At 41.6% G+C, this 27,624-nt stretch overlaps 1 protein-coding gene across 2 annotated transcripts; it reads right to left on the bottom strand.

The window, feature by feature from the left end:
• Window positions 1–149: 149 nt before the first annotated feature.
• On the bottom strand, window positions 150–20,116 carry LOC110505061 (beta-1,4-galactosyltransferase 1). Of its 2 annotated transcripts, XM_021584012.3 has the most exons (6): window positions 19,159–20,116; window positions 15,183–15,418; window positions 10,245–10,432; window positions 7,875–7,997; window positions 5,818–5,922; window positions 150–2,849 (listed from the first exon to the last, which is right to left on the bottom strand). In XM_021584012.3, exons 1-6 carry the CDS (start codon window positions 19,412–19,414, stop codon window positions 2,702–2,704), a joined length of 1,056 nt encoding a protein of 351 aa, XP_021439687.1. In that variant the 5' UTR covers window positions 19,415–20,116; the 3' UTR covers window positions 150–2,701. The 2 variants fall into 2 exon arrangements, with proteins under 2 accessions (XP_021439687.1, XP_036825696.2); XM_036969801.2 differs by lacking the exon at window positions 10,245–10,432 and having other exon boundaries at window positions 19,159–20,052.
• Between the last annotated feature and the right edge of the window lie 7,508 nt (window positions 20,117–27,624).

Here is a 27,624-nt window from a genome sequence, read left to right as displayed (position 1 = left end):
ACATTAACCGAGAGGACACTTAAGAGTTTAGCTGGCTGACCTAATGCTTGTACAAAAAGAATACTCAAATCCAGGAATAGGTTTAATCTGTGTCCGGGAAACCACTGCTTAGTGTTCGGACCCAAGTTAATGAATGAGAAGACATTTACTTAAATCAAAGATTTTAATGACCGAAACATGAGTTGTTTCATCTTCACCAACATTCCCACAAACCAGGAAATGTCATTTTGAATGAAATTGTTATGCCAGCAAAAGACATACGAAGACACATGCATTTGTAGAAATCACAAGCACACGTTGAATCATAATGGAAAACATGAAAAGTAAAAAGATAGAAGCCTTACAGATTAGCCAGCTAACTATAGTAAAACAAACCGAATTCACACTTGGCATACATAATGCTGGCTTTCTCAACAAAGGCCATTGTCTTTGGGAGAAACAAACCTGGCTTCAGCCAACCTATAAAAGACACTGCTTTTCAACCTTGAAAATGAATCTTTAGGTGGATTGAGAGAAGTATATAATGCTATGCACTGCACATAATGCAGCCCTGCATGCCAGGCTTAAAGAGCAAGACTGCACATCATGGGACTACTCCAATCCAGAGTGAGGTGGTATGTGGTGACTAGGTCTTTCCTTAGGCTTATTCAATGTGGCAAACACTCCCCATTTTGAGTATAGAAATGTGTTGCATAGAGCTGACAAAAACCTCTATTTGCTATGTACATTGTGCTCATTCTATATGAAGGATTTCTATTTGCAACGTTTCACCGTAGTTGAATAAGCCTGTGATGTGGCTTTCTTGACCGAGCCCAAAGACCCTATAGTTCAGCATCTTGGGAAACGGCTAACTATAGTTCAGCATCTTGGGAAACGGTTAACTATAGTTCAGCATCTTGGGAAACGGCTAACTATAGTTCAGCATCTTGGGAAACGGCTAACTAAAGTACAGCATCTTGGGAAACACTTTTGGGAAACAGCTAGGGAATTACTGACTTAGCTTTAGCGGTTAATGTACACCCATATCTCCTACTAATGTTTCAAAGTTACCCAAATAAACTTGAAAATATCAATGAATTGTTCAAGGCAAAAATGGCTGTCATTTTACAGATTCTTCAAAGGCTGATTGCCATTCCTCTTCTGACAGAATTAAGAAGCAAACATGGAAGCCTAAGTATGGACAGACAATCACTCTGTTATATCTAGTCTCCAGTCAAAAATCGCAATGGCTTTTTCCCCTCAATAAGATTAACTGTACATGTGCAATGCCATGCCTCATAGCGCACAATCTTGTGTAGTTTTCAATGTATATGAGGAACAATAAGGACCCGTGGTGGCATGAGACTGCGGAGGGGAGTACGGCTCATAATAATCACCATAACGGAGCAAATGGAATGGCATCAAACACGTGGAAATCGAGTGTTTGATACCATTCCCCCATTCCGCTCCAGCAATTACAACGAGCCTGTCCTCCCTCATTAAGAGGCCACCAACCTCCTGTGGTTTGGTTACTACATCGAGGCCAAAAAAAAAGTAAAAAAATGGTTTTCCAACCCTCTCACACTTCCTTAAAGACATACAATGAATACAAGAGGATTATTTTTTTGCGTAGAACCCCCCCCATCTCAGACTTAAAAAATAAATAAATCACAACACCAGACACTCGTGATAGACAACAGCGCAGTATCATTTTACCTCAGGGTACACAATCACAACACCACCAGGCAATACATTCAGGTGCCTCTTTTTCCAACTGGGGAGAGGCCTCCTTACAGGCTACCTTGAATTGTGGTCTTCACAGGGAAGGGAGCTTCAGCAGAGACACTTTTCACATAGTTCAAAATACTCAACAAAAAAAACACCTAAAAACTATGATGCAAAATGCATCATACTGGCTGTATTTCAAAAGTTATGCATCTTGAAAACTTGATTGCTGACATGCAAAACATTTTAGGACTATATCAACAATAGACTAACGAAAAACAAATACCCAAATATTTTGCTTTAAGGACCCTTAGCAGTGAGAATTAGAATGCCTAACGTAAATATCATGGGATTTGGCCGTTTCAACTATTTGTTTTTGGAATTCTAGGCCCTTTGGGGTAAGTTCAAAATCTTCATGGAACATCAGTACAAAAATCCTTTAAGATTGGTTTTCTTTACAAAACTTAAGTGATTTCGTTTGTTATTGACCTCCGAATTGCAGAGTTCCATCTTTGGCCCGACCTCTTGGCATTTGATTGGTTGAAACCCTTCTCAGCAGAGGCATTAAAAAGGATTAGCAAGACATTCCCCAGAAGTGACAAAACACATTATTTGAGAGTCCCTGATGCATAGGACAATCAATTAGACATTTCACAACCCCCCCCCAAGACAAAATAGCTCACAAAAGACTTGGTCTCAGCAGCCGTCTCCAGACAGAGAGAGTGGGGGCCATATTAGCCTGAAACCACCCCGGATGTCAACTCTCATTCCATTAAGGATCCTATGATGGAAACGCTGGAATCCCAGTTCAATTCACCATCGGATGTGCAAAGGCCGAAAATAAAGGGAATATTGGGGAACATGTTTGTTTGCTGATTAGATCAGTCATTCTCTATGGTCCAAAGAGTCCAAGGCATAATATGATTTATAGTGTCAAGGCACATTTGGTTACAGCATCCACCACAGTGGCAAATTGGTTGTCAAGGCGGTTCAGGTTTTAATTGGTTTGCAGAGTCATTTTTTCCCCCACGTCCACAGTGATTTTGGTGTATAATTGATCCTTCTCCACTTTGACCACTTTGTACGACAGAGTTTTTATGCCATCTTTGTTCATGGTCTCCTTGGTGTGGGCGATGCGGTCGAACCTGGAGAGAAAAAAAACACAGCTCAACCACAATTCAATGACGTGGTTTAAGACCCAGGTCTTTTTTTATTTGGTTAAGGTGTAGCCTATGGCAAACATCTCCTCTGGATTTCACAAAAATCGTTGCTTGTTATACACTATTTGATTAAACGCTACTCAAGAAATCTAACCACGGCAATCAAACAAATCAAAGTGCTACTGAAAAGTAATCCGCCACACAGTCTAGCTAACTGCCGCCGCTGATCAATAGATAATCAATAGCCCTGATGGATCAGTGAGGCCTAGTGTGATAATGACCACATTTATTGTTATGGATGTTGAGGCTTCTACTGCACGTCAATGTTTGCCCAGGCTTCTATTGCACGTCAATGTTTGCCTAGGCTTCTATTGCACGTCAATGTTTGCCCAGGCTTCTATTGCACGTCAATGCCTTCAGAGGTTTTTATTGCAGTGTTAAGTTTGCTTCTGTACAGAGAATAATGGCCGAGCTGACCAAGTCATCCAGTGTTCGTGAGAAATGACGTCAAGGGAAACAGTAGTGAGTGACTGGATCCTTGTGTGACGAGGGCAAGGAGAGCCTGGGGAGTGTTCAACTGTGCACACCTTTTGTTTCCTCTCTTCTGCTCTCCTTTACAGATCTGATAGAGCTGGATAAGTGAAACCAATATAGCTGAAACTAGGTGGACCTAGAGATGTGCAACTTTCTCTTTCAAGGCGATTCGATGTGATACAGGAACAATGTGTTTTATTTTGAAACAATTCGGTTTGATTAGAGAATTATTCGACGCACTATCATTTGTTGCATAAACACATTCCTTTTCCATTCTAAATTAAAATCTGCTGATGGAGCTCATGAGCTGGGCCTCTGTGTGTGTGCTCATGAGCTGGGCCTCTGTGTGTGTGCTCATGAGCTGGGCCTCTGTGAGCAGACTTCTGTGTGCGCGTGTGTAAATTAAATATGTCTATGGTGTACGTACTATGTAGGCACCTCAGCTGAGCCATGAGGGAGACTAGTAGGGAATAAAAAGTTTAAGATACAAGTGAACCCCAACCCGATCCAAATGTAGGCTACTGATATTGCCTGGGGTTGTCCGGCATGCAAAATGACTTGCCGACCTCTAGTTGACAGTCATTGATCTACATGGCCGATTAATTAGGGCTGATTTCTAGTTTTCATAACAAATCGGTAATCTGCATTTTTGGATGCCGATTATATAGCATTCCACGAGGAAACTGCGTTGCAGGCTGACCACCTGTTAAGCGAGTGCAGCAAGGAGCCAAGGGTAGTTGCTAGCTAGCATTAAAAGTATCTTATAAAAAAAAACATCTTCACATAATCACTAGTTAACCTAGTAATATCATCAACCATGTGTAGTTAACTAGCTTGTCCTGCGTTGCGTATAGTCAATGCGGTGCCTGTTAATTTATCATCGAATCACAGCCTACTTTGCCAAACGGGTGATGATTTAACAAAAGCTCATTCGCAAAAAAAAGCACAATCGCTGCAGTAATGTACCTAACCATAAACATCAATGCCTTTCTTAAAATCAATACATAGAAGTATATATTTTTAAACCTGCATATTTAGTTAAGAAATTCCTGTTAGCAGGCAATATTAACGAGAGAAATTATGTCACTACTCTTGCGTTCATAGTATGCAGAGTCATGCAACAGTTTTGGCCGCCTGGCTCGCTGCTAACTAATTTGCCAGAATTTTACATAATTCTGACATAACATTGAAGATTGCGCAATGTAAACAGCAATATTTAGACTTAGGGTTGCCACCCGTTCAATAAAATAGGGAACGATTCCGTATTTCACTGAAAGAATAAATGTTTTGTTTTCGAAATTATAGTTTCCGGATTTTACCATATTAATGACTTAAGGCTCGTATTTGTGTTTATTATAATTAAGTCTATGATTTAATATTTGATAGAGCAGTCTCACTGAGCGGTGGTAGGCAGCAGCAGGCTCGGAAGCATTCATTCAAACTTTACTGCGTTTGCAATCAGCTCTTAGCAATGGTTGAAACACAGCGCTGTTTATGACTTCAAGCCTATAAACTCCTGAGATTAGGCTGGCAATACTAAAGTGCCTATTAGAATATCCAATAGTCAAAGGTATATGAAATACAAATGGTAGAGAGAGAAAGTCGACACGTCATAATTCCTATAATAACTACAACCTAAAAGTCCTTAACTGTAAATATTGAATAACTGGGAATATTGAACCACCAGCTTTCATATGTTCTGAGCAAGGAACTTAAACGTTAGCTTTTTTACATGACACATACTGCACTTTTACTTTCTTCTCCAACACTGTTTTTTGCATTATTTAAACCAAATTGAGCATGTTTCATTATTTATTTGAGACTAAATAGAGTTTATGCATTATAATAAATAAGTGTTCTTTGTTTATTCAGTATTGCTGTAATTCTCATTATTACAAATATATATATAAAAATATATATATAAAAATATATATAATAAATTGGCCGATTAATCGGTATCGGCTTTTTTTTGGTCCTCCAATAAACCGGTATCGGTGTTGAAAAATCATAGTTGGTCGACCTCTACTGTCAACACAGTAGCATGCAGTTCGACACTGAAGGAGAGGACGTATCAGTTGTCCCAAAAGAAGGTGATTTTGGAAGAGAGACAGAATGTAGGCCTAACATGAATTTAACATTTTAGTGACCCGTAAACGCTTGATTATTTATTTTTTTTTTGACCGATACATGCTACATTTGGATCGGTTTTGGAATCCAGGGACCGATGCACTTGTATCTTAAACGTTTGAAAAAAAAACATCTGGGACCGGTGCGTATCGTTGAATCAGTACATCCCATGGTGGACCCATTGCTTACTCCTATTATATCCAATTTGGCTAGATTCATGCGAAAGCGAGTGAGCAAACCCAGAGAGGGTACCATTAGACATGGAAATAGAGAGCAGGAGTTGGAACCTCACCTCTGTGGGTTGTCTTCGTTCCCACCATCCCGGTTGTGGCGGATCATCCTGCATTTCCCCACGGCTCCGCTGGGCCGTGAGATGGTCATCCCCTTGGAGTTCAGCCTGTTAAAACACAGCAGAAGCCGGAGTCAGACCACCAGTCTAACTAAAACACTGTGGGACGCAGTTACAACAGCTTCTACACCTGGGAGAAAATCTGCACATTTTTCTTACACCAGTGAAATAAACCTAAAAAAGGTCAAGGAAAATGTAGGATAGATGTGAACGGGAGTAAAACAGGTTATTTGGTTTTCATTCAGTTGCCTCTGTGCAAGAGATGCAAATAGTGCCCTATTGCCGAACTCAATAGGTGTAACCAGAGAGGAAGAGGCAAAGTGAGAGGGATTACTCTGCCCAGAATCTGTCCATGTTAAGCAGATCATTCATCATTAAGCAAGTGAGGAGTTTTTGTATTAGGGGGGCAATGAGTGTCAAATTATATTAGAAGATAAAACTGAATTGCTATTTTGATACATGAGGCTTATTTCATCTAATTGAAGTTTTGTAATGCTTAGGTTGATATGAGTGCACTGATAAGTGTGATGCACGCAACATCCCGTCAACTTTGAGAAAAGAAAAAAAAAGTCTTCTCATCATTATATCCAGAATCTCTGGTGTAACTACACTGGAAATTTATTGTTTTTGTTGCATGGTTCAGGGTCACAGCTGATAAAAGCTTCCAGAGCACAGTGAATAACTGAGTATGTCTGGAAACATCCTGTCTGCTATTGTTTACAGTATCCCTTTCAAAATGGATATGGTGACTTATCAAGCAAGCACTCCAAAGAGCTCAAAAAACAGCAGACAAAAAACAACAACATCTTAACACCTTGTGCTGTTGGGCATTCATTAGTATGTGTGGAGTTCATCTATAATTCACTTCTGGAGACGGTGTTCAGTTTGGCTGGTCTATAGTGAAGCTATTGGGTTACTCATGTCTCAAATGCAGAAGTTAACGAGGCTCAGTACATGTTATGTTGAGAGAATTTCATCCCAAAACCGTCCCTTTGATATTTTAAATACATATACATACATTTAAATAAATAATTCAATAAATAGACTTGCTGAAGTGCCAAAATTCAGCATCATTTGACATGTCCCTCGTTTTCACCATCACTGTAAGGCCCTAGTTCGTGTTGCTTTGACATTATTTTAAGGCCTGTTATAAACTCTTTTTAATATTGTGAAACAATTAATTAAAAAAAAACATTTTATTCTAAAGAAACATTGAATATCTAATAGCAGGCTATTCGAAACACATGACTGAAGACAAATAAGGTATACAAGTTACATTCAAATGCCAAACTCCTTCCAATCTTTACAACACTGCTTTCTGCATTAGTGATTTAAAATGCTTGTTTGTCTAACTGATAGAGGTAAGGATAAACAAGCCTTTGTGCATTTAATAAGAAACTAAATAATACAGGATTCATTTGGCAAGTGACACTTTATATATAGCCTCTTTTTTTTGCCTGATTCTTGACTACTCCTTTATAGAGCCTGGTTTTGATCAGTCACGTGAAAAATAAGGGGGAGGGGGAGCCTTAGTAACAACTGTGTGCTGTTGGCATCGTTCATAAACTGGAGAAAGAGAGATAGCTGGAGGGGGTGTGTGTTCCGGGAGTGTCTCAGAGACAAGACACATCCTCACAAATGACAGGTTTGTTTGGGTGTCCCATCTGCTTGTGAAAGCGCCTCGGCTGAAATGGATGCTAACAGGATACTCACTGATGCATCATTTCCTTCAAGAGCAAATGGTGGTAGTGGCATACAAGGGCACCCTTGGGGGCATGTTGGAACAATGCAAAAAGTAGGGCTAGAAACACAACGACGCACACCCCGTGTAACAGGGTTTGAACATGTGATGGCGTTTCAACATTGCGCACTCAAGAAAATATTTTCATGTGAAACCTTGGCTATCACTTTACCCAATAAATATGAATGATCTGCTTTATACATGGAGTCCTCCTATGAGCCACAGACATTTGTCTGAGAGTGGCTGTGCGGACTCTGACCTGTTGAAAATGTCGTCGTCCTCTCCTCCCCAGCCCCAGTAGTTGTTGGGGAAGCCGTTGATCTTGAGGAATTGCTCCTTGCTCATTGACGACACGCCTCCGAAGTACTGGTTGTACGGCAATCTGAGAGCAAGAGAGAGATACAGAGAGAGAGAGAGCAGAAAGAGAAAAATAAATGGAGAACCTTGAATTTGTTTATTAGAGTTTAAACTAGGCTTGGGAAGTATACCGTATACTGGGATATTTGGACATAACTTTCAGTGAAAGTCATTGTTTTTTAAAAATTCAATAGTGATCAGGGATGTGCAACTATAGTTTTTCCATTCACAGAAAAATACATTAGAGCGACACATTCGGCAGATAATGGCTTCATTTTCATCAGATGACAACAGAAGTGCAACGCTGTTTGGTTGGCAGCCACACAAGTAAATGAGCTTTTAAATGAAAAAGCAAGGTCTTTGTTGTTGTTGTTGATGATGATGATGATGATGCACGGCCATCATATTTCTAAAGTTTAGGCCTATCATAAAAATAATGTAGCCAGCTACATTTTCTAATGTTTTGCTTAAAGCTAATCTTGCATTTTACCAGAGAAAATTAGGCTGGCTACACCGAGAGTACCGGGGAGAAAAGAAGTGCTGTCTGCTGATAGAATGCCCTTCGTGAATTCTCATTCGACTTTAGAAGTGCAACTGAGGCACAAAATGTGTCTGATAGGGAGCATAAATTACAATAAGTAGTATTTTAGATCTGCAGGTTATAAAACGCAGCAAGAAATTAATTTATGCTTTTAATCTTTTTTTCTGTGTGAAAAAAAAAAGAGAGGGGTAAATGACTCTGGCTCTAACAGAAACCGTAGTCAGTGCCTTACATTCTATGAAAGAGGAAGTATCTGCCTAGCAAATGAGGTGCTGCAGAAAAACCCTCCTCAGTTTCTTATCACTGCCTTCTGCAAGTTACATGCTGGCTCTCTGTACAGTGTACTGTAGGGAAACATGGAGCCAAGAGACTGAAGCACCCTGGTTTAGCCTTGCCTCACTTGCCTGTTTATTTTGGACACCGAATTAGCCTTGGCTATCATGACATTCTTTAAATCCCAGTGCTAACATTGGAAAGGTCAGCACAATTAAGAAAATCAACAAAATCAAATAAAAGACATGAATCCATTGTGGGACTTAGTCACCGAACAAATGACCCAACAAGGGAAGCTTGGCATCTTTCCTGGAGCCGGATTTCCCTGCCAAAATCCTGTTGGATATTGAATCCAGATGCTTGGTGAGCTGCATGCCCTTCAAGGAACATGACACACAGTATACAAGCTGTTGTCTGTGCAACAAAGGGAAAGGTTTGGTGAGAGTATGCCCATAAAAACCCAGTTACAAGCCGAGAGACCTGTACTATGACCTGTAACACAGGAGGAAGGCAGCACTAGGACGTCACATCTGGGGTCAGCTTACTTTACCAATCTAAATCTTACATCAGAAGCAGGCAACAGAGCCAAACTGAATGTAGATCAGCGACTAGCCAAGCATAAGGTCTACAGCTGTGTAGGCCCAGAGTTGTGAATCACAACAGAAGAGAAGCTCCCAAATCCTTTTATCAACCACGCAGACAAAGATAGTCACGCATCACAGAGCTCCTCCCTGTCTGACATGTCACGGTGTTACACATGTAGAGCAACAGCTAAACCCATCTAGAGTTTGCTCTACTGGTCCACTTCCTCCTCCACGGTCAGAAAACAGAGTAGCAAACAGAACACTGTGTGACACTAGGCTAAACTGATGAGTATTTAAGCCATTCTGACAGCAGACCTCTGAAGCCAGTGAGCACATTGTAAGTGATGAAGCAGGCTATTAAAAAAACAGGACTCCAGGCAAATAAGGTCCCAATGAGGGACAGTTTACTACTAAATAAAATGATATGCTAAGTGCTTTCCAAGCTTTCCAACACCACCTTCTGCATTACAGAACCTGGTTTTGATCAGTCACGTGAACAATAAGGAAGAAGGAAATCCTTAGTAACAACTGTCACCCCGGGAACATGGCAGTACTGAACCCATCACTAAGCATTGCTTACTGTAAACGTCTCTGCACAGCTACGGAGGTAAAGACAGCCAGAACCGGAAACTCAACAACGAAAGATGACAAAGTCCATAGAACGTCATAGAACCCACAGGTGCTCTTTAAGCTTTAATGTGGACACTCCCGTGTGTGTGTGTGTGTGTGTGTGTGTGTGTGTGTGTGTGTGTGTGTGTGTGTGTGTGTGTGTGTGTGTGTGTGTGTGTACGCTCATTCATGTCGGTACTATGGGCAGTGAACTGGAGAGAGACAAAGACAATTCCAGGGCTATCTGTTGGGCGTGTTGGCTTACCGGAAGCCAAACTTGTCCATGGAAACAGACAGGTGCCTGGGCTGGCTGAAGCACCTGTAGGTGTTGCGGTCATCCATGGGGATGAGGTCCACGTCACTGAACACAAAGCAGCCGTAGTCGTACTCCTTCAGGGCCTCCGAGTAGCCAACGTTGAGGAGCTTGGCACGGTTAAAGACTTCATCACCGTCCTAGAGAGTGTGAATGGAGGGAATGTGGGGTTAGAATTGGAAGGTGAATCGTGTAGAAAGAAAATACTTATTGTCGAGTGTCTAGACAAGGGTAGGAAACTCTGGTCCTCATTGGTTGTTTGGCCACCCAATCCTCAAGGGACTAAAGCGCACACCAGAACTAAGGCTAAACTGAAGCATCCAGGGGGCTATCTATTATAATGCGATTGACAATGCATACGTGTCAGAAACAGTACCAGACCTTGTTTAAATTAAAATGTTGGCGCATACAATACAGTACTTAAGAGTCGTTTGTGACGTTTCAATGACGTTGTGTTGGCATCTTGTTGTTTGCTGGAAAACCTGTGTTTACCTTGAACGAGTGGAGGACAGAGGAGCCTCTTAAAGAAGAAGTTACAGGTCTGTGAGAGCCAGAAATCCTGCTTGTTTGTAGGTGACCAAATACTTATTTTCCACCATAATTTGTAAATAAATGCATTAAAAATCCTACAATGTGATTTTCTGGATTTGTTTTCTCATTTTGTCTGTCATCGTTGAAGTGTACCTATGATGAAAATGACAGGCCTCTCATCTTTTTAAGTGGGAGAACTTGCACAATTGGTGGCTGACTAAATACTTTTTTGCTCCACTGTATTTACTACAGTACTTATCTGTAGCATTTACAACATGCAATTTACAACAAGCAGTAAGTATTACACATGATCGAGGGATACTACAGTGTATAGTATACTAGAATTTACTATATAATTCAATAGTAAGTACCGTAGTATTTGTTCATGTGGGTGAGTTTGTCTTTTTTTCCTCTTCTCAGGCTGAAAAAAAGGCAGAGTTACCAGGGCTGATGTAGTTCTACTGGGATGATTCTCGGAGTCCTTTGGCAAAAGAACGGGAGCATCGTGTTCTGTGTCAGTGTGCCTTCAATGTGGGCGAAGTGCCTCTCAAAGGACACGTCTCATATGTCAATGGCTTGATCTGATGGTCCTCCAGAAAAGGTCTGCTTGAATACCCATAGAACCAAAACTAGCTAAAATATTCAACAAAAAAATGGGTCAGATGAAACCTCCTAATAACATGACCTCAGTCCTTGTTTCGATTGCACCAAATAAAAGCGTGACTAGTGTTCTTAAAATTTAATTTAAAAAATACAAGACAACTCACTTAAACAGAGCAGGAAAACCAGAACGAGGGCGTGTGATGCCAAGAAGCAGCACAGTTAATGTAATCTGGACAGGAGTCCCGACAATTGAATGAATGTTCAGTAAGTAGTGTTCTCCGCTGAAGCACTTTGTTGTCAGTCACATGTCATGTTACACATTGTGGCGATAAAAGAGACCGTCATATGATGCCTGATTAAAATAAACTTTGAGACATCTGCTATGGTCTGAAATAAACATCCGCTAAGGAGGTCTATGAGTGTGTTGCTCTTGGGAGTGTGTTGTTTCCCCTCCACCAAGTGATGCATCCCGCTCTCCTACAGTGCATGACAGCATCATCTGCATACAGCGAGTGGATCATTTGCAAAGACAGAAAGAAGCAAGTGTAGTAGATTTCAGAAGTGCATGTGACCAAAATAGATCTCTCAGTCAGTAATAAGAGAAAGAGACAGAAAGAGACAGAAAGAGAAATGAAGCACACATTACCAGTAGAACCCCTCAGCCCGTGGGGTCACGCAATTGGCCAGAGCAAGCAGGGGACAATTTCTCTCCTCTTCCAGCGACCACAGCCATTGGCCAGATACGCCTGACATGCAAAAGGGGAGGCGTTTTGAGCAAGGGGGCAGGGAAACGAGGAAGAAGAAAAAAAGAAGAGGAAAGGAAAGGAGAAACAGAAGAGAGAAACAGAAAGATTGAGTAGAATTCCAACAAAGACCCAATAATTGTGTTTAACAGCATTGAAGGGCCCTTTAGCAATAGCTAGGTGGTTCGACTTCGGAAAACGTCAGATTGACTCATTAGTATAATAGCAGCCATTAAAGCTAATTTTCTTTGCAGTGGACACCACCATGTCAAGCCTGACATCTTGAACCAATTAACTACTTGTGTTGGAGACAAGTGTTGGAGACAAGAGTAGAGTATACTCTAAAAAAATAAAATAGTATTATATATTCAAATAGAACCATGTATTTGCTCAGTATGACGTTCTAGGTGGGGCGTTCAGTCTACACTACAACATGTTGGTTGACACACACTTTACCTGTAGGTGGGTGGGAGGCAACAAGTCCTGGCATGAGATGTGAACAAAGAGTCAATTAGGCCTCAAGCTGAAAAACAGTACTGGCCTCCCAAGAGCCAAGAATACCTACACATCTGTACAGAATCATGTAATTAAATGGATCATTAAACTACACCTAACGGATACGTTTTTTTAACAAATAGGAACAGATTTCATCTACAATATGGTCCTGTATGACCGTATTAACTCTGGCTTGTCAATAAATGTTCAAAAGTGACTGTGGTTTATCCCAGACAGCATTGATGACTTGAAGGATATTGAGAAGGATAGACAATCGGTATCCTACGTTCAGGCCAGCCTTTGTGTGAAATGGGATTAGATGACCCAATAACTAATACATTTTCATATTGTCAACTCTGGGCTGTGCAGTAGTATTCATATTCCAGTTTGTCCTTTTACCAGATTGATTTCCAAATACCCTTGAGGTCAACTCCAGTATTCACTTAGTAAATCCCCATACCTGTGAGAATATAGTCTAACACTTTTCACATTTCTGCCCATCTGTGGCCTCATGTTTCTACTGAGGCATAGCTGTCGGAAGTAGGGGTGCTGCTAAATCTCAACAACCAAAAAAGTACTCCTGTATGAGTGGAGAAAAATACTGATGTGGTTTAAGCATTTTTGTAGACTTAGAACATCCAATTGAGTTGTTTTTCTCTAAAAGTTTTTTTTACGAAAACTGTGAAAGCGAAAAAAGAAAAAAAAAAAAAAGTTAATGACTCACGCAAAAAAAGTAATTGATTTTAGAGGGCCCTATAGTGGCACCACTCAGGCTAATGATTGACGCTGATAACAACCAAACAAACCAGGCCAGTTTGTAGCTATTATAGTAGTCAAAACTGAGGAGCCAACTTGTGGCACTAAGTGCTCATCATGATCACTACTCTATGGTCAACTTGTCAGTCTTTGATCAAAAGTGTTGGCTAGTAGCCATCTAGATACTTCTCTGTGGAGACAAACTGATTAGAGGCAACATGATATTCACCATGTTGAACCAAGAGCCTGTAAAACTAGTGTAGAACTGTGCTTTGTTGATGAAAAAAACATTAAAAAAACAGACTTGATATCACCTGGTGTTTAACTACACACGTTAAACAATAATGCTAAAAGTAAAACATTAAAATCGATAGTTACATTTCAGAATATTATTTTTGCGTTAGTTGGCTGTAGCTGCACCAAAACTACACTTTTTATCCCATAATAGCTTGTTCTCAAATAGGGATCCAATTTGTTTTCAGAGCTTTCATTACCATGATTGATCAAAACTCGTTTTTCTCGTGGCTCTCTGCAGCAGACAGCAGACAGAGCAATAGAAATCACAGTATCAAATCGCGATACGTACAGAAGCGCAATACATATCGTATCAGCGCCTAAGTCTCATGATATCGTATCATGAGGTCCCTGGCAATTCCCAGACCTACTAAACTAGACCTATATGATCACAAAATGGCCCGAATTAGGCCTACTGACTGTTTTTCGATCTAGAAAAGACAGGAAGTGTGTCTAGGCCAGGTTCCCCAAATGTTTTGCATGAAAGTTGAAGTACAACCCTTGTTGAATTCTTCCTTTAGTTTTCTGTAACCAACTCTATACCTCGTTGTACATCAAAGAAAGAGTCTTCCATTATTCCAATAAAGGATCTTGATGAAAAGAAACGTGAAAGGATAAAAAGAGCCTTCCAGACCGGGCTATTCTCGCAGGTCTTTCAAGTGACAGAGATAGACAGTGTGGCTTTCAGCGTTTTCTGCGTCACGTCCATTTGTGTTCAGTGATAGTCTCTTGGTTGTGCAAACACCATGAATAAATAAAGGAAATGGACAAAGAACAGACGCCGAGACAAATGCTGGCACTACGTTTTAAGACCTGATTTCTTCCCATATATACGGGAACACAAAGGACTACTGCAAATTGTAGAAGTTCTTAAAAAGGAGGGAGGCATCAGTTACTTGGATGCTAGCCTACTCTTTCTCTTGACACATCAAACCTTTGACAGACTGGGAGAAAAAATATGTAAAAAAAATATTTTTTTTACATATTTTTTTCCTCTATAAAGGGGACTAAAAAGCTTCTCTGACAAGCAACACAAGGTTGAATCTGACTGAAGTTTGCTGTCCCAGAAGAGTTAGGCTACACAATAAGCACACAAATCTACCAGCACGTCTCAACGAGCCAAGTCACTTGGCAGCTGCCATTACAGCCTGTAATTTGGGGGCTTGATTGATGCCCTTTTGTTTTTACACAGCCAACCCATTCTGCTTAAAAGCGTAAAACCCAAATAAAATATGACGAAAGTACCTGTGATGTACGGTACCAGTAAACTCCAGCTAGCCTATATTTGAAATATACAGAGCACCTTTGTTTATTTCTTGCAGTAAGACAGCCTAATTAAAAAAAGGGCACTGCCTGCCTACACTGAGACTTGCTCACTGGTTAAAACCTTTTAACCTGCGTTTCCCACTACTCCATCCTGCTGTTTACAGACAAGAGAGCAGACGGGGGCCGGCAGGGAGGGACCCACCTGGTTGATGACATAGACGCCATAGTCCAACTGCTGGCGCTGAAGGATGGGGTGGAGGTAGTAGAGCCAGAACTTGAGGTGCTCGTCGCGGTTGCGGAAAGGGATGATGATGGCCACCTTCTGGAGGGCCACGCAGTCTCTGGGCTTGAAGCGCCCCCCATTCTTAAGATTGGGGTTTTCCTTCCTTACCACATCCAGGCTGATTGGGTTGGAGAACTCAATTCGCAGTGGGCCAACTGGACGAGAACGAGAGAGGAGAGGTCATACATTTTTGTCAGGGCTCCATATCTACAATAGCCCTGATAATTGATGATTCGGTAGAGCCAATGGAAATAGCATGTCAAATCTAAAACTCCATTGGTCCCAGGCCTCCCACAGTGAACTTCACTACTTTCATTAAAATCTGCTTTCTCTGCCCTCAGATTTAGCCTCACATTGAAGTGTTTCACCATTTGCTTTTCAGGACAACATGGGCTACAAGTAGAACACAAAGTACTTTGATAAACAGTTATTGACAAATGTCAAAAAGCAAATAAGGTCCACCAAACAAACCCTGATAAAAATAAAAAAAACATTTATAATACTATAAGTACAGAAATTGTTGGAGGGAAATGAATATCCAACTAGTCAGTGACAACTGTGTGGAGGTTGGAGTTTGTGACAGCAACTAAATCATTGTTATTATAGACACTATGTCCTGGGATTCCTATGATCTTCTATGTAAGAGAACCTCTTACCTTCTAAGGACTCGTGCAGTTTGTGAGCGCCACACAGCAAAACAGGTTACATGTGCTAGTTTGTGAGAGTTTCAGCTTTTCATAGATGGGATTTGTCTATTTCTTCTGCAGCCGTTGATACCAACCATACGTCTGTGTGATTCACGGGGACTGAGCAGTGTTTGTGAGACCAGGATGTGTTTTTGGGAGCCGCCCGTGTCTCAAAATCCGCTCTAGCTCAGCCACCGTTAAGCAGTCTGTAGCTCAAACAGACCATGTTTAAAATCATATCGTAGGACTAATATAGGTTGGGCAGGTTTATACTATAGGAAGGAAATCTAGCCTAGCTATCCAATCTCCTGTTTTCAGCAATTGAGTTGTCTCCTGACAATGTCTTCTGAACTGTTTTATTATTAAAAGCTGCAATATGGAACTTTTTGGGTGACCTGACCAAATTCACATAGAAAAGAGTGTTATAGATCTGTCACTCATTGAAAGCAAGTCTAAGAAGCTGTATATATGTTCTATGTGCGCCATTTCTATGTGACCCGTTCTTTTGTTTTTGTTTTTGTGGCTTTTACTTCCAGTTTTATGCCCCAGCTTCACACAACTGAAAATACAATATCTTTGGTTATGCAAAATATATTTCAAAGCAGTTTAGATGCAGTTTAGATGGTACAATGATTCTCTACACCAGTGGTTCCAAAACTTGTTATAGTCCCGTACCCATTCAAACGTTCAACCTCCAGCTGCGTACCCCCTCTTCTAGCACCAGGATCAGCGCACTCTCAAATGTTGTTTTTGCCATCATTGTAAGCCTGCCACACACACACTATATGATACATTTATTAAACATAAGAATGAGTGTGTTGTCACAACCCAGCTCGTGGGAAGTGAAAAAGAGTTCTTATAGGACCAGGGAACAAATAATAATGATGCTTTTTATTTAGCCATCTTACATATAAAACATCATTTGTTCATCACAAATTGTGAATAACTCATCACAGGTTAATGAGAAGGGTGTGCTTGTAACGCACATACCTCTGCAATGTTGGGTTGTATTGGAGAGAGTCTCAGTCTTACATCACTTCCCACACAGTTTGTAGTTTGTTTTCATGCTAGTGAGGGCCGAGAAACCACTCTCACATAGGTACGTGGTTGCAAAGGGCAATCAGTGTCTTAACAGCGCGATTTGTCAAGGCAAAAAACTCTTGAGCGTAGCCCTATACGGAAATCTGGCAGTGGCTTCTAATTCAATTCAATTTTCACAGAACCGGTTGTTGCAATTTTGATGAGGCTCTCCTGTTCAGATATCGGTAAGTGGACTGGAGGCAGGGCATGAAAGGGATAACGAATCCAGTTGTTTGTGTCATCCGTTTCGGGAAGTACCTGCATATTTGCGCACCCAGCTCACTCAGGTGCTTCGCTATATCACATTTGACTTTGTCCGTCAAATGGTTGCATCACTGCCTGGTACGGCAATTGCTCGGCCTCCGACCGCAAGGCACTACAGAGGGTAGTGCGTACGACCCAGTACATCACTGGGGCTAAGCTGCCTGCCATCCAGGACTCCTACACCAGGCGGTGTCAGAGGAAGGCCCTAAAAATTGCCAAAGACCCCAGCCACCCCAGTCATAGACTGTTCTCTCTACTACCGCATGGCAAGCGGTACCAGAGTGCCAAGTCTAGGACAAACAGTTTTTACCCCCAAGCCATAAGATTCCTGAACAAGTAATCAAATGGCTACCCGGACTATTTGCATTGTGTGCCCCCCCAACCCCTCTTTTATGCTCCTCTTTTATGCTGCTGCTACTCTCTGTTTATCATATATGCAAAGTCACTAACTATACATTTATGTACATACTACCTCAATTGGCCCAAACAACCAGTGCTCCCGCATATTGGCTAACCAGGCTATCTGCATTGTGTCCCGCCACCCACCAACCCATATTTTACGCTACTGCTACTCTCTGTCCATCATATATATGCATAGTCACTTTAACCATGTCTACATGTACATACTACCTCAATCAGCCTGACTAACCGGTGCCTGTATGTAGCCTCGCTACTTTTATAGACTCGCTACTGTTATTTTTCACTGTTGTTTTTATTTCTTTACTTACCTATTGTTCACCTAATACCTTTTTTGCACTATTGGTTAGAGCCTGTAAGTAAGCATTTCACTGTAAGGTCTACTACACCAGTTGTATTCAACACGTGACAAATAAACGAGGCTACTCAGGCAAGAAAAAAAAAAACTCACCCAAATGTATAGCCCAGTTGGAAAATATAAAATGTACTGTTTGAAAATGTGAATAATTAAAATGTTTATTATTATTTGGCATACCCCCAATGGCATTGCATACCCCAGTTTGGGAATACCTGCTCTACACTATACTTGCTTGTTTTGTCACACAAACTGAAATTAGGTGAACTATTAGAATGTTAGCAACCAGGAAATGGCAGAGTGATTTCTGCATAGTGTAACTTTAAAGACACAATAGTATGGCTCCTTACATGCCAGTGACTTACACAAATAGTACTTAGCAACAGTAGGTCAAATTACAACTGCCATACAAAAGAAAAGAAGGTCATACTACATATATGAAATAGTCTACTTAGTGTGGTTTTCTGTAATGTGACCTTGAGATTGACGTTCCTAAACCCCAAGACCGCATTGCTTTTCAATTCAATCTCCAAGGCTGCTGAGGGCCGAACGAGCACACCACTGTTATCAACAGACTCCCACCTCTGGAGCAGTCAGGTTTGTGGCAGAAGGATAGATCAGCTAGGGTCACAGCTGCATAAACATATTTTTTGAAATCTAAGCTAAAGGAGAAGGACACTGAACAACAAACCTGTGTGGAAATAAGATAAAACAAACCATGAATTCAAGAGCACTAGCAGTAGACCTATGCTTCGCATTAATAATGCATGAGTGGGGCTATAGATAGATAGGCCTATTGTATAAATAAGTTAAATACCCTACAGGGTAAGCACTCATCTATACTTTGAGCTTGTAGTTTACATTAGGTTAGAGAATTAAGGGACATGTAATCCAAGCTCTTTATTAATTCCTTTTCAGAACATATTAATGATTGCGCCTGACAGACATGGCTAACAACTTGTATAATTGTTTGCTGATAAGAGACTTTGGCAAGACTACCAACCAATCATCATACAATGCACCATTGATTAAGCTATGTTGATTAAATATGTATGTTGTTCGTTTTGGCAACATATCAGCTAACGTTACTTACCAAGCAGTGGCGATGTGTCAGGACATTTTCCAAGCTCTTTGGTGATTGTAGTCACGTTGTCTACAGAAAAGTGGTTCGTTTCAAACGCGTCCGGTACTGTGTCCTTTGATGCAGTTTGGTCGTGCTTCGCAAATGCAAAACGAAGATCTAACGACCTCACGTAAAAAATGAAAGTGACCGAAATATGGAAAAAACATAGAAGGACGACCAACTTGCAGGTTCTATGGAGAACACTGAAATTCACTGAATCCCGCATCGTTAACTTGCTATGTTAAATTATATGGTTAAACAAATCTAAAGTAGGTAACGTTAGCAAGTTATTTCCTTGTTAACGTTACGAAGTTACAACACCATACCCAATGTCCGAGGATATCCCCTGTCAACTAACTAGCTAATTTACTAGATGCTAGCTGATGGTAAAAAACAAACATTTCCACTCGAAACAACTTCAACATAACCTTAGTTATATCCTTGTACTTCCGTTGTATTCCGTCCAATAAAGAAGTTGTCTTGTTGTAAAAGCCTCCCGTTACTATCACAACGGTCCAAAATTTCTTAAACGATTTAGCTAACTAACTAACTATCAGGCGTTATCACTAGCTAGTAGCTAACAGTACAGCAGCGAATAATTACATAGAGCAGCAAGTCCGCGATAGGCAAGATTCTCTGAATAATCCGTTTCCCATTTGCCAAATTGACTTCTACTAAACTCAATTGCACACATATATCCGATGGTATTAAAGCTAGTGTATTTAAAACATGACCTTCCAGGACTAACGATGTAACTTCAGAGTTGTACAAATTCGAAAAAATAAAGCAATCCCTCTGACAGACATTTCCTTGTGGAGACCTAACAAAAATTGTCGTCTAGTTCAAGTGGCATCTTCTTCATCTTCTTTAAAGTTTTATGGCAGACTACACCTATTGGTGTATTGCCGCCACCTACTGTACCGGGTGTAACAAAAATAAATTCCATTACGAGAAGAAGGAGGGGGACCCAGGATAATACTAAATAAATCAAACAACCATCCCACTCCTTCAGTCACATTCAAATCACATCCCTACACAGGCTCTGGTGCCTGTGAGAATTGAACATTAATTGACTGGTTTTCCTCTATGCCTCTACAAAATAACTCCCAAAAAACGTTCAGCCACATGCCTATTTTCTTAGATTTCCTCTCCGTTTGCGTTGTAAAGTTAATATCCAAAGTAATAAACGCTACAAAGTCCACCTTGTTAACATGCAACATGTCAGGATCCCTCTGTTGACAAGGAATATCATCTTGTGTCTCTAGTCCTATTACCATTACTTCTTCAACTTCACTCCTTTCTCCCGCTCTTCTCAACACCTCCAGATAGGAGACATTCTGGACAGCCCTTATTCTTGACACCTTCGTCTCCTTCACCCTAACTTCAGAAATTTGGGTGCATGTTCACCACCACAATTGCAGCATTTAGGCTCAGCTGGCATATAATACTTCTCCCGTCTACATACACTTGACACATGACCAAATAATTTACATTTATCAAACCGCATGGCTTTGGGCATGAAGGCTCTCACAGGGAATCTCATATATAACCCAAAAACACGTCAGAAGGGAGAGACACTCCATCTACCATGTGGCTCTGTCATTGTGCACCAACCACTTGATCCAATTCTTCACGTACATACAGTGCATTCGACACTTTTTCACATTTTGTTACATGTTCTAAAATGGATTGAATTGTTTTTTTCCAGACTCATTAATCTACACACAATACCTCATAATGACAAAGCAAAAACAGGATTTTATCATTTTTTATTTATTTATTAGAAATAAACTGAAATATCACATTTATGTAAGTATTCAGACACTTTACTCAGCACTTTGTTGAAGCACCTTTGGCAGCTATTACAGCCTCTAGTTTTGGGGGGTATGACGCTACAAGCTTGGCACACCTGTATTTGGGGAGTTTTTCCCATTCTTCTCTGCAGATCCTCTCAAGCTCTGTCACGTTGGATGGGGAGTGTCGCTGCACAACTATTTTCAGGTCTCTCCAGAGATGTTCGATCAGGGTTCAAGTCTGGGCTCTGGCAGTGCCAGTCAGAAGACGTTCAGAGACTTGTCCCAAAGCCACTCCTGCGTTGTCTTGGCTGTGTGCTTACAGTCGTTGTCCTGTTGGAAGGTTCATCTTTCCCTCGACTCTGACAAGTCTTCCAGTACCTGCCGCTGAACAACATCCCCACAACAGGATGCTGCCACCACCATGCTTCACCATAGGGATGGTGCCAGTTTTCCTCCAGACATGACGCTTGGCATTCAATCTTGGTTTCATCAGACCAGAGAATCTTGTTTCTCATGGTCTGAGAGTCCTTTAGGTGCCTTTTGGCAAACTCCTAGCGGGTGGTCATGTGCCTTTTACTGAGGAGTGGCTTCCGTCTGGCCACTCTACCATAAAGACCTGATTGGTGGAGTGTTGTGCTTCCACAGAGGAACTCTGGAGCTCTGTCAGTGAACATTGGGTTCTTGGTCACCTCTCTGACCAAGGCCCTTCTCCCCCAATTGCTCAGTTCGTCCGGGTGGCCAGCTCTAGGAAGAGTCTTGGAGGTTCCAAACTTCTTCCATTTAAGAGTGATGGATGCCACTGTGTTCTTGATGACCTTCAATGTTGCAGAAATGTTTTGGTACCCTTTCCTAGATCTGTGCCTTGATACAATCATGTCTCTAAGGACGATTCTTCTTCGGTATCATTGCGTTTGCATATTGTGTTTGTGCATGCTGCCACCTACTGTGTATGCGTTCAATCACGTTACCTTTTGTAAGACAATTTTGTTTTTTAATTGCACTACAAACTAACATCTATACACCCCTATTACATACCACCAACTAAGCCTCCATCTATATACCTGTATTACGTACCACCAACTAACACCTATATACCACTATTACGTACCACCAACAAACCCTCTACCTACATACCACTATTACATATAGACATAATAATGGCCCCGGAGGGTTTGATGCCATTTTACAAGTTACTAACCAATTGTGCTATTTTGTGTATTTTTTCACATTGTTTGTAACTTATTTTGACCATGATGTTGCTAATACCATCTCCTATGACCGAAAAGAGCCTCTGGATATCAGAACAGCGATTACTCAGCTCGAACTGGACAAAGTTTGCATCAGACTATTTAATGAATCTGACGCAAAGGATATACTGTTTCTCCAAGACCAGGCCAAAATCCTTGTCATTCACATGAAGAAAAGACGGAGATACAGGGGGCGCAGATCTGGGTGCCTTGTGAGAATTTGTTATTGAGTGTGTAACTTGCCTCGGCCATCCGTTCTATTGTCCAACCTGCAATCACTGGAAAATAAACTGGATAAGCTCCGTTTGAGACTATCCTACCAACGAGACAGTAAAAACTGTAATATCTTATGTTTCACCGAGTCATGGCTGAACGACGACACGGATAATATACAGTTGGCTGGGTTTTCCGTGCATCGGCAGGACAGAACAGCTACATCCGGTAAGACGAAGGGTGGTAGAGTGTGTCTATTTGTCAATAACAGCTGGTGCGTGATGTCTAATATTAAGGAAGTGTTGAGGTATTGCTCGCCTGAGTACGTAATGATAAGCTGTAGACCACACTATCTACCAAGAGAGTTTTCATCTATATTTTTTGTAGCCATATATTTACCACCATAAACCGATGCTGGCACTAAGACCGCACTGAACAGGCTGTATGAGCAAACAAGAAAATGCTCATCCAGAAGTGGCGCTCCTTGTGGCCGGGTACTTAAATGCAGGCAAACTTAAATCCATTTTAGCTCATTTCGACCAGCATGTCACATGTGCAACCAGAGGGGAAAAACAACTCTACACCACCTTTACTCCACACACAAAGACACATACAAAGCTCTCCCTCGCCCTCCATTTGGCAAATCTGACCATAATTATATCCTCCTGATTCCTGCTTACAAGCAAAAACTAAAGCAGGAAGTACCAGTGACTTGCTCAATACAGAAGTAATCAGATGACGCGGATGCTACGCTACAGGACTGTTTTGCTAACACAGACTGGAAAATGTTCCAACATTCATCCAATGGCATTGAGGAGTATACCACCTCAGTCACCGGCTTCATCAATAAGTGCATCAACGACGTCGTCCCCACATTGACCGTACGTACATATCCCAACCAGAAGCCATGGATTACAGGCAACATCTGTACCGAACTAAATGCTAGAGCTGCCGCTTTCAAGGAGCGGAACACTAATCTTGACGCATTTAAGAAATCCCGCTATGCCCTCAGATGAACCATCAAACAGGAAAAGTGTCAATACAGGACTAAGATTGAGTCCTACTACACCGGCTCTGACACATGTCGGATGTGGCAGGGCTTGCAAACTATTAAACTACAAAGTGAAACCCAGCCGCAAGCTGCCCAGTGACGCGAGCCTACCAGACGGGCTAAATTCCTTTTATGCTCGCTTCGAGGCAGGCAACACTGAAGCATGCATGAGAGCACCAGCTGTTCCAGACAACTGTGTGATCACGCTTTCCGTAGCCGATGTGAGCAAGACAATTAAAAAGGTCAACATTCACTCGTTTTACTGTGGATATAGATACTTTTGTACCCGTTTCCTCCAGCATCTTCACAAGATCCTTTGCTGTTGTTCTGGGATTGATTTGCACTTTTCGCACCAAAGTACGTTCATCTCTAGGAGACAGAACGGGTCTCCTTCCTGAGCGGTATGACGGCTGCGTGGTCCCATGGTGTTTATTCTTGCGTACTATAGTTTGTACAGATGAACGTGGTACTTTCAGGCATTTGAAAATGGCTCCCAAGGATGAACCAGACTTGTGAAGGTCTACAATTTATTTTCTGAGGTCTTGGCTGATTTCTTTTGATTTTCCCATGATGTCAGGTAAAGAGGCACTGAGTTTGAAGGTAGACCTTGAAATACATCCAGAGGTACACCTCCAATTGACTCAAATTATGTCAATTAGCCTAACAGATTATTCTAAAGCCATGACATAATTTTCTGTAATTTTCCAAGCTGTTAAAAGGCACAGTCAACTTAGTGTATGTACACTTCTGATCCACTGGAATTGTGATACAAGTTAAATAATCTGTCTATAAACAGTTGTTGGAAAAATTACTTGTGTCATGCACAAAGTAGATGTCCTAACCAACTTGCCAAAACTATAGTTTGTTAACAAGAAAATGTGTGGAGTGAGTTATAATGTCTCCAACCTAAGTGTATGTAAACTTCTGACTTCAACTGTACATACCCCAACCAGAAGCCATAGATTACAGGCAACATCCGCACTGAGCTAAAGGGTAGAGCTGTCACTTTCAAGGAGCGGGACTCTAACCTGGAAGCTTATAAGAAACCCCACTTTGCCCTCAGACGTCCCATTAAACAGGCAAAGCGTCAATACAGGACTAAGATCGAATCGTCCTCCAATGTTCGTCAGATTTTAGGTTTTTTTTTTCACCTTTATTTAACCAGGTAAGCTAGTTGAGAACAAGTTCTCATTTACAACCGCGACATGGCCATGATAAAGCAAAGCAGTGCGACAGAAACAACATTGCAGAGTTACACATGGAATAAACAAGTGTACTGTCAATAACACAATAGAAAAAAAGAAAGATTATATACAGTGTGCAAATGGCATGAGGAGGTAAGGAAACAAATAGGCCATAGCAGCAAAGTAATTACAATTTAGCAGATTAACACTGGAGTGATAGATGAGCAGATGATGATGAGCAGATGATGGTGGGTAAGTAGTGATACTGGTGTGCAAAAGATCAGCAAAGTAAATAAAAACAATATGGGGATGAGGTAGGTAGATTGGGTGGGCTATTTACAGATGGACTATGTACAGCTGCAGCGATCGGTTAGCTGCTCAGATAGCTGATGTTTAAAGTTAGTGAGGGAAATGTAAGTCTCCAGCTTCAGCGATTTTTGCAATTTGTTCCAGTCACTGGCATCAGAGTACTGGAAGGAAAGGCGGCCAAAGTAGCTGTTGGCTTTGGGGATGACCAGTGAGATATACCTACTGAAGCGCATGCTACTGGTGGGTGTTGTTATCGTGACCAGTGAGCTGAGATAAGGCGGAGCTTTACCTAGCATAGACTTATAGATGACCTGGAGCCAGTGGGTCTGGCGACGAATATGTAGTGAGGGCCAGCCGACTAGAGCATACAGGTCGCAGTGGTGGGTGGTATAAGGCGCTTTGATAACAAAACGGATGGCACTGTGATAGACTACATCCAATTTGCAGAGTAGAGTATTGGAAGCTATTTTGTAGATGACATCGCCGAAGTCGAGGATCGGTAAGATAGTCAGTTTTACTAGGGTAAGTTAGGAGTTGTGAGTGATGGAGGCTTTTTTTGTGAAATAAAAAGCTGATTCTAGATTTGATTTTGGATTGGATATGTTTGCTATGAGTCTGGAACGAGAGTTTACAGTCTAGCCAGACACCTAGGTATTTGTAGTTGTCCACGTATTCTAGGTGAGAACCGTCCAGAGTAGTGATGCTAGTCGGGCGGGCGGGTGCGGGCAGCGAACAGTTGAATAGCATGCATCTGGTTTTGCTAGCGTTTAAGAGCAGTTTGAGGCCACAGAAGAGGTGTTGTATGGCATTGGAGCTCGTTTGGAGGTTAGTTAACACAGTGTCCAAAGAAGGGCCAGATGTATACAGAATGGTGTCGTCTGCGTAGATGTGGATCAGGGAATCACACGCAGCAAGAGCGACATTGTTGATATATACAGAGAAAAGAGTCGGCCCGAGAATTGAACCCTGTGGTACCCCCATAGAGACTGCCAAAGGTCCGGACAACAGGCTCTCCGATTTTACACACCGAACTCTATCTGTGAAGTAGTTGGTGAACCAGGCGAGGCAATCATTTGAGAAACCAAGGCTATTGAGTCTGCCGATAAGAATACGGTGATTGACAGTGTCTAAAGTCTTGACCAGGTCGATGAAGATGGCTTCACAGTACTGTCTTTTATCGATGGCTGTTATGATATTGTTTAGTACCTTGAGCATGGCTGAGGTGCACACATGACCAGCTCAGAAACCGGATTGCACAGCGGAGAAGGTACGGTGGGATTCGAAATGGGCAGTGATCTGTTTATTAACTTGGCTTTCAAAGACTTTAGAAAGGCAGGGCAGGATGGATATAGGTCTGTAACAGTTTGGGTCTAGAGTGTCACCCCCTTTGAAGAGGGGGATGACCGCGACAGCTTTCCAATCTTTAGGGATCTCGGACGAAACGAAAGAGAGCTTGAACAGACTGGTAGTAGGGGTTGCAACAATGGGGGCGGATAGGCCCTGTGGCAGGGCTTGCAAACTTTTACAGACTACAAAAGGAAGCACAGCCGAGAGCTGCCCAGTGACACGAGCTTACCGGACGAGCTAAATTACTGCTATGCTCGCTTCGAGGCAAGTAACACTGAAACATGCATGAGAGCATCAGCTGTTTCAGACAACTGTGTGATCATGCTCTCTGCAGTCGATGTGAGTAACACTTTTAAACAGGTTAACATTCACAAGGCTGCAGGGCCAGACGGATTACCAGGATGTGTACTCCAAGCATGCGCTGACCAACTGGCAAGTGTCTTCACTGACATTTTCAAACTCTTCCTTTCAAAGACTCCAGCCACCCTAGTGCCCCCGCACATTGACTTTCTACCGGTACCCCCTGTATATAGCCTAGCTATTGTTATTTTACTGCTGCTCTTTAATTATTTGTTACTTTAATTTCTTATTTTTTTTAGATGTTTTTCTTAAAACTGCATTGTTGGTTAAGGGCTTGTAAGTAAGCATTTCACTGTAAGGTACCTGTTGTATTCGGTGCATGTGACAAATACAATTTGATTTGATTTGACCACATGTATTTTACTCTCACTCTCGTCAGGTTCTGAGCCATCAGGGACAGCAGAATATGATTTGTGCCTTCTTCCTCAACACACATCTTCCCACTCCACTCGGCTCTTCTTCTTCCTCGCTGACCATTACCACGTCTATCCGTTCACCTCACTCTTGCCCTGCCTTCATCAGCTGTATTCCTTGCAGAGCACGCACTAATGGTGTTTCTCCAAAACCCAACTTTGTTCCTTAGCCCAATTTACATGTCTGGCTATTTCTGGACTCTCCATTCTTCCCTTACTGCTAATCAAGTGGCATCTTGCAGGTGAGCAACAGCTTGCTGTGTTCAAAACAATTGGGAACTGGAAACTGGGAACTGTGAAATCTCCATCTTCCGACTTCAGTGTGTTCAAGACAACTGGGAACTCTGAAAAACGAGCTCTGACTGGGAAAAATATTTTGAACAGTCATCCAACTCAGAATTCCAAGTCGGGAACTCTGGCCTCTTTCTAGAGCTGCCACTTTCTGACCTGACTATAGATCACTGACGTTATGATTTGACCTCTTATTTTTCAAAGTTCCCAGTTGTCTTGAAAGCA

This window comes from Oncorhynchus mykiss, chromosome 25, assembly GCF_057628025.1.
Source record: "Oncorhynchus mykiss isolate SJ-2025 chromosome 25, ASM5762802v1, whole genome shotgun sequence".
In the NCBI taxonomy this organism is placed as follows: domain Eukaryota; kingdom Metazoa; phylum Chordata; class Actinopteri; order Salmoniformes; family Salmonidae; genus Oncorhynchus; species Oncorhynchus mykiss.
Note: the sequence above shows the minus strand (reverse complement) of the source record. Positions and strands in the feature narration are given on the sequence as shown.

What these genes read in the sequence shown, in the direction of transcription:
- LOC110505061 (XM_021584012.3), bottom strand. Translation starts at nt 19,414, where the DNA reads ATGCGGGATTCAGTGAATTTCAGTGTTCTCCATAGAACCTGCAAGTTG. An exon ending in ATGGACAAGTTTGGCTTCCG is followed by an intron (nt 7,998 to 10,244) that starts GTAAGCCAACAC and finishes TCTTGCTCTCAG; the next exon opens with ATTGCCGTACAACCAGTACT. An exon ending in GACGACGACATTTTCAACAG is followed by an intron (nt 5,923 to 7,874) that starts GTCAGAGTCCGC and finishes GTGTTTTAACAG; the next exon opens with GCTGAACTCCAAGGGGATGA.